This window comes from Nycticebus coucang, chromosome 12, assembly GCF_027406575.1.
Source record: "Nycticebus coucang isolate mNycCou1 chromosome 12, mNycCou1.pri, whole genome shotgun sequence".
In the NCBI taxonomy this organism is placed as follows: Eukaryota; Metazoa; Chordata; class Mammalia; order Primates; family Lorisidae; genus Nycticebus; species Nycticebus coucang.
Window position 1 is genome coordinate 14635666 of NC_069791.1, and position 6836 is coordinate 14642501.

The 6836-nt window shown below is 42.4% G+C and overlaps 1 protein-coding gene across 1 annotated transcript; it reads left to right on the forward strand.

Annotated features, from left to right (window-relative positions):
• Positions 1-2262: 2262 nt before the first annotated feature.
• LOC128561806 (40S ribosomal protein S2-like) lies at positions 2263-2828 on the forward strand. Its single transcript, XM_053556404.1, has one exon. The coding sequence runs from the start codon at positions 2391-2393 to the stop codon at positions 2793-2795; it is 405 nt and encodes a 134-aa protein (XP_053412379.1). The 5' UTR covers positions 2263-2390; the 3' UTR covers positions 2796-2828.
• The last annotated feature ends 4008 nt before the right edge of the window (positions 2829-6836 follow it).

The following is a 6836-nucleotide window of genomic DNA, read 5'->3' on the forward strand; positions in this document are numbered from 1 at the left end:
AAAAAGGAAAAAAATAAAAAAGAAAGAAAAAGAACCCCTTTGGAAACTTGATTAAAATTATGGCTCTTTTGTTTTCCCAGAAAAAATACTCAGATCTATGCACATATATGTGTGTATGTACACACACACTCTCTCTATCTCTCTCTCCCTCTCGCTCTCTCACACACACACACATACACCAACCTACCATTCTGCATTCAATTGTGCAACCCACCTTTAGACCCCAGGTTAGCAAAGCCTGATGTATACAGATGTTTAAAGCATGAGGTAGGACTGTTCACCTTCCACCTCTGAGAGTCTGTGAGAGTTCCATCTCCATCCTCAGCACTAACTACCCTTAGAGGTTGTCTAAGGCTTCCTGGTAGACATCCAGCAGAAAAAATACTTGCCTGCCTTAGGTGTTCTGCCTCACTTCTCCTTTCTACCCAATAATAGTTTATTTAATCTTCTATCCCTCATTCCAGACATCATTGCTTCCTCTAAATTTACTGCTCCCTTCAGTGGAGACAGATTTTAATCTCTTAGCTTTTTGTGATGCCAGCAGACTCCAGTCTGAAGATTTTATCTCCGAAATTACTCCTAATCTCCTCCCACAGTGGCAGGCCCTGCAGAAATATTGGCAATGTAAAAGATATCACTCACTCTATCTCTCCTTCCCACTGCGACTAGAATGAAATCCCCTACGACACTAGGCCTCCCATGTTAGCCTGTGGACTTTCCTCAGCGGGTGCTGCTTTGGACTATTGCAGCTTTGCAAATAATTTGCCAATTAATTTGGTCAAACTGCCATCACAAGCGTATACCTCATGCCTCAAGGTCAGCATTGGGAATCACATTGATGGCACTGCTATGCATCCTTTGTACTTAAGTACACTTTTCTATAAGCACAGTTGAGAGCCAGTGCTTATTGTGGTCAGCCATGTGGACTGTGGAGCTGGCCAGCACAGATTCAAATCCACACGTCACCATGTCATAGCCTTTGATCTTGGGCAGTTCTGTAACTACTGAGTTTTGGCTTCTTTATCTGAAAATGGAAATAAGAATAGTTCCTATCTCATCAGGTTGTTATGACAGGATGACCTTAGTCAGTGTACACACGTACGTAGAATAGGGCCCAGCACCTACTAACCTACTAAGCACCTGTAAGTATTGGTTTATTATCCATATGCCCCAGATACAAATCTCGCTTCTAATGAACCCTAAGTCCGGGAGCTCTGGCCTCTTAATATCTTTTGTTCTTTCCCCTCCTTTCCGCAGTTATTGCCCTCATTATCTTTTGCCACCACAATAGTGAAGGGAGTATTGTTAATTCTTTCTTCCTTCTCCTTGAGGTGTCCTGGAATGTGCAGAGCCTTGGTCTCTGCCCCAGTGAATTTGGATTTAGCTAAGTGATTTGCTCAGTTCAATAGAAAGCGAGTAGACGTAGGCAGGGCTTTGCATGTGTCTTTAAACCATTTAGCTTAGTGTCTTGCACTAAGATCTCCCATGAGAAAACCATGCTCCTGAGTGGTCTCTGGTCCAGAAGCAGGGAACAGATTTGGACCTATTCTGCAGCCTGACTCCTAGAATCCAGCCAAGATAGGCTGAGCTACAGTCAACCCAAAAACCCATGAGTGAGAGATGCTTGGAGTGAGAAACACTGACTTTGGGGTGGTTTGTTATGTAGCATTAACAAAACAGTAGCTGACGAACACAGTCATCTTTCTAAATCGTCTCCTTACTTCTCACCTCTTCTATTCTAGTCCATCTTCATGCTGCCAGATTTGTCTTTCGAAAACACAAACCTAATTAAATCAGTCACTTCAGAATTCTTTGACAGCTCCTCACGGTTCTCAGAATAGAGCCTACACCCCACAGTATTGCATTCCACAATCCTCACCGTTAGGTCCCAGGTGGCTTTCTCATTCTTACCTCCTGGCATTTTAATTCACTGGCCACACCAGCCCTGTGCTTCACACTCTCACGTCTGTTCAGTTGTGCAGTTGATTCTGTCTTCCCCTGGTTGATTTTTCTTCATTCTTCAAGGACTAACCTGTATGTTCTATTCTTCATAAAGCTTTATCTAACTGCCTCCCAAGTCAAAACCTATCAGTGCATATTTTTGTTAGAGGAATCATCACAATGTATTACACGTATGTGCGTATATATGCCTGTGTATCTATCTGCACCTGTCTTCCCAGCTGTACTGGGCATTTCTAGAGACTAACATTGTGCACATCTGGCACTCCATTGGCCTGTGTAAAACTTCACATGACCAACAGACCCATGCTGGCCAGCCGACCAGGTTCAAGGCGTTTGTTGCCACTGGGGACTACAATGGCCATGTCCGTCTGGGTATTAAGTGTTCCAAGGAAGTAGCCACTGCCATCTGAGGGGCCATCATCCTGGCCATGCTCTCTATTGTCCCAGTGTGGAGAGGCTACTGGGGGAATAAGGTCGGCAAGCCTCACACTGTTCCTTGCAAGGTGACAGGCCGCTGTGGCTCCGTGCTGGTGCTCATCCCTGCTCCTAGAGGAACTGGCATTGTCTCTGTGCCTGTGCCTAAGAAACTGCTAATGATGGCTGGGATTGATGACTGCTACACGTCAGCCAGGGGCTGCAATGCCTCCGTGGGAAACTTTGCCAAGGCCACTTTTGATGCTATTTCCAAGAGCTATAGCTATCTCCCTCCTGATCTCTGGAAAGAGACAATGTTCACCAAGTCTCCTTACCAAGAATTCACAGACCATCTTGTCAAGACCCACACCAGAGTCTCTGTGCAGAGGACCCAGGCTCCAGCTGTGGCTACAACATAGGATTTTTATACAATAACAATAAAGTGAATTGAGTCTGTTTAAAAAAAAAAATAAAAAAAGACAATGTCTTGTTGCCTATGCCTAATATTAATAGATTGGCTTCATTTTCCTTCACTCTCCCCTGCACAGACATGTTATTTCCTATACTTGATGTTAGCCATAAGCCCAAGAAGCAATACAAACATGTTATTTCCTAACCCTGAAATGTTTTTAGTTCCCCCCTCAAATGCTCAAGGCCTGCAGGTGCCAAACTGTGCAACAAGTCACACTTAACAGGCAGGGGTTTTGACAGATATTTTAACTTTTGGGGGGGCATCGATATCCAGCATCTGTCAGACACCACAGAACCTGAGGTAGTTGACAATGTCAGCATTAGAAGACGAGCATTCATTTCAGCGACATCACCTTTTTGCAAGGCTGAATTTTCAAGAGTTGCTGTAATAGAAAGCAAATGCCATGTGAAAATCAATGTGGGACAGGAGATTATGGTGCTCTCCAATCAGATTCTGATATCTAGAGACCGAGTAGTGCCCAGCACGTGTGCACATCCCATTAGTATGCCATTGTGGTTATTTAAAAATAAAACTAAAATTGCAATCAGTGTAACCTGGCTTATTGTACCCTCAATGAATCCCCAACAATAAAAAAAAAATTAAAAAAAAATAAAAATAAAATAAAAAAAATAAAACTAAAATATTGTTTTATTTCAACTGGGTTGTACTCTTTTTTCAGGCAGCTACTTAGCTGTCAATACGTAAATATGTATTAAGTTGTTTGGACCTAATCGGTCCATAATGGAACTGTTAGGCATTACTTTGGGCCTAGGAATACCGTGAAAAACTCACGAAGACATAAGGGGCTCAGTAGATGAGAACGTTTGCAAATGCCTGCCCTATGCTGTTCACTCTCCCAGACTTTTACCCATGTCATTACCAAGATTGACGCGTCCAGGGTTCATCCGGCAAACTCTCATTTATCCTTTAAAAAAAACTAGCTTGGATTCAGCCTCCTCCAAGGAGTCTTCCTTGACTTTCATAGATGGAGGTGGTGGTGGACCAGTGTGGACCAACACCTACATCCTAGTGAAGCCCCTGTTCTCGGTCAGCATTCTGCATAGAGAAATGCTCATCAAATAATAAAGACTTTGGATCCTTTGTGGAAGGTGTCACCCAGAAGAAATCCAGGAGTCATCCTTGACTTCTGTCTTGCTTTCAAACCTCATATCGGATCTGTCAGCAAATCCAGAATCCAACCTCCTTCCTCAATGCTACCTCTCTAGGCCAAGTCACCATTTTCTTTCACCTGACTTATTTCAACAGTCTCTTAGGTAATCTTCCTTTTTCCACCCTGGCCCCTCTTCATTCTCTTCTCAATATCCAGAGAGATTCTTTTAAATATAGGTTGCATCGAGTTCCTCTATTCAGAGCCCTCTAATGGCAGTAAAAGCCAAAATCCATACTGTGAGTGACAGGGGCCCATCGCAGGGGCCTTGTGGCTTGGTGCTCTTCAGAGCTTCAGCGCTCTGCCTTCACGTCCTGTGTCTTCCCCTACCATGCATGCTCACTGCCAAGCACACTGCTCACACCAGGCACAGTCCCTTCTCAGGGCTTTTGCACTTGCCGATCCTTCTGCCTGAGCACTCTTCCTCCAGAGGGCTGTGGGCGACCCTCTCACTGCCTTTAGACATTAACGTTGATACTCTTTCTCAACAAGGCCTTCCCTGACCATCCTATTCACAATTTCAGCCCCATCCCCAGCACACCTTTCCCCCAAGCCCTGCTTTTTCTCCTTAGCATGTCTGGTTATCTAATGTATTATGTGTTTTATTCATTTATCCTGTTTATTGTCTGACTCTCCCATTAGAACATAAACTCTGGGAGGGCAGGGATTTTCATCCTCTTTATCTACTGCTTTATTCTCAGAACCTAGAATGGTATCTATTAAGGACTCATAATAACTGTGTTAAATGAACAGAAAAGAAAACTGGGGAGGGAAAAAATAAACAGTATTGGCACAGAGTTAAACAAATTGATCAATGGAAAATAGAGCAGAAGGAAAACCCCGGAAATGGACTCCCATGTACACGAGCCCTTGATGCATGACCCCAGGTGCAGAGCAGTGGAGGAAATGATAGACCTCTCCATACATGGTGTCCGGGTGATTGGGTGACGACATAGAAATTATAGAAATAGACCCCTAGTTCCAGCTGAAATAAAGATCTAAATGGGAAAGCCAGAATGACAAACCTTTGACTATAATACTGGAAAATAACTTCGTGACTTCAGAGAAAGGATTTCTTAAAAAAAGCACTCTCTATAAAGGAAAAAACACATTCGGACCTGATAAAATGAAGAATGTCTATTTTCCGAAGGACACTATAAAGAGAGTTAAAAGACAAAGCCAAGGTAGGGGAAATATTTGAAACATGTAAGTGGCAGTAGGCTGGGATTAAGAACTTCTACAACCAAGAGCAGGTGTCCTCAAACTTTTTAAACAGGGGGCCAGTTCACTGTCCCTCAGACCGTTGGAGGGCCAGACTATAGTTTAAAAAAAAAAACAAACTATGAACAAATTCCTATGCACACTGCACATATCTTATTTTGAAATAAAAAACACAACGGGAACAAATACAATTCACACCGCTTCATGTGGGCCACAGTTTGAGGACACCGACCAAGGGTAAAACAATCATTAGAAAATGGGCAAAAGACTTAAATAGGCACTTCACAGAAGTGGAAATCCAAATGGTCAATGCACATTTAAAAAGATGTTCAACCTTATTAATAGTAAAATAAAAAATTAAAACCAAAAGTAATCGCTTATCAGATGACAAAAATACTTAAAGCTGGTAACACCAAATGCTGGCACAGATCAGTGGTTCTCAACCTTCCTAATGCCTCCTAATGCCGTGACCCTTTAATACAGTTCCTCATGTTGTGGTGACCCCCAACCATAAAATTATTTTTGTTGCTACTTCATAACTATAATTTTGCTACTGTTATGAACCGTAACGTAAATATCTGATTTGCAGGATGTATTCTCATTGTTATAAAGGGGTCGCGACCCACAGGTTGAGAACCACTGGCCTAGATGACGAACAAGGGGCATGTGGTGGCCTTATTTTTTGTTCATTTAACTTGGAAATCATTCCAAGTCCATATATAAAGAGCCTGCTTGTTCTTTGTTACAGCTGCATAGTATTTTGCTGTATGGGTGTTTTTAATGTATTTAACCAAGGACTAGTCCTTTATCCCAAATACCTGCTATAGCACCTGTACATAAGGAAGACCCCTTATAAATATTTGATAAATAAATACCTCTACCCTCAATAGTACTATGAGAAAGAATATGAAATAGACATGAAAAAACCATGAGTACAATATGTAACATAAACATTAAGCATAGGCAATTTATTTAAAAGGTAATTCAGGCAATAAGTGGGATATGATGTCTAAGAATCCAAGTTCTGGAGTCAGACCGCCTGGGTTGGAATCTCAACTCTACCATCCACTAGGTATGTGACCTTGGGCAAGTTATGCATACTGTGTCACCTTTACACACAAATGACTACTTGGGATAATGCATACAAAGCACTGGCACAGTTCCTGGTACATCCCCAGCACTCAATACAGGTCAGACATTATTTTGAGATGGGGCTAACCAGGGAGCCTCTTGGAAGGGTGTTTTGATGAGGAAGGAGGAAAAGTGGCATTGATGGGACAAATATCTCAATGGGAAGGAATGCCATGAACAAAGACGGAGAGAGGGGATCCACCGGGACAATATGGGAGATGTCGACAGATCTGTAATTGGGGCATAGACATCCTCCTTGGGAGTAATGAAAAAATGAGATTGGTCAGATGTAGACTGTGATAGCAGATCTAACTCTGGGCTTAATACCAGTATAAGTCAGAAGCATGGCTTATCAATATCTCTGTTCAAGAAGATAACTTTAACAAGGAGTGTCCAGGATGAATTGGGCAAGAGAAAGGCCAGAGAAAAAGAAAAGAATTTTCTTTATCGTGGTCTAATATTGTGTTC

Excerpts from the sequence above, each read along its gene's own strand:
- LOC128561806 (XM_053556404.1), top strand. The coding sequence starts at position 2,391 with ATGCTCTCTATTGTCCCAGTGTGGAGAGGCTACTGGGGGAATAAGGTC.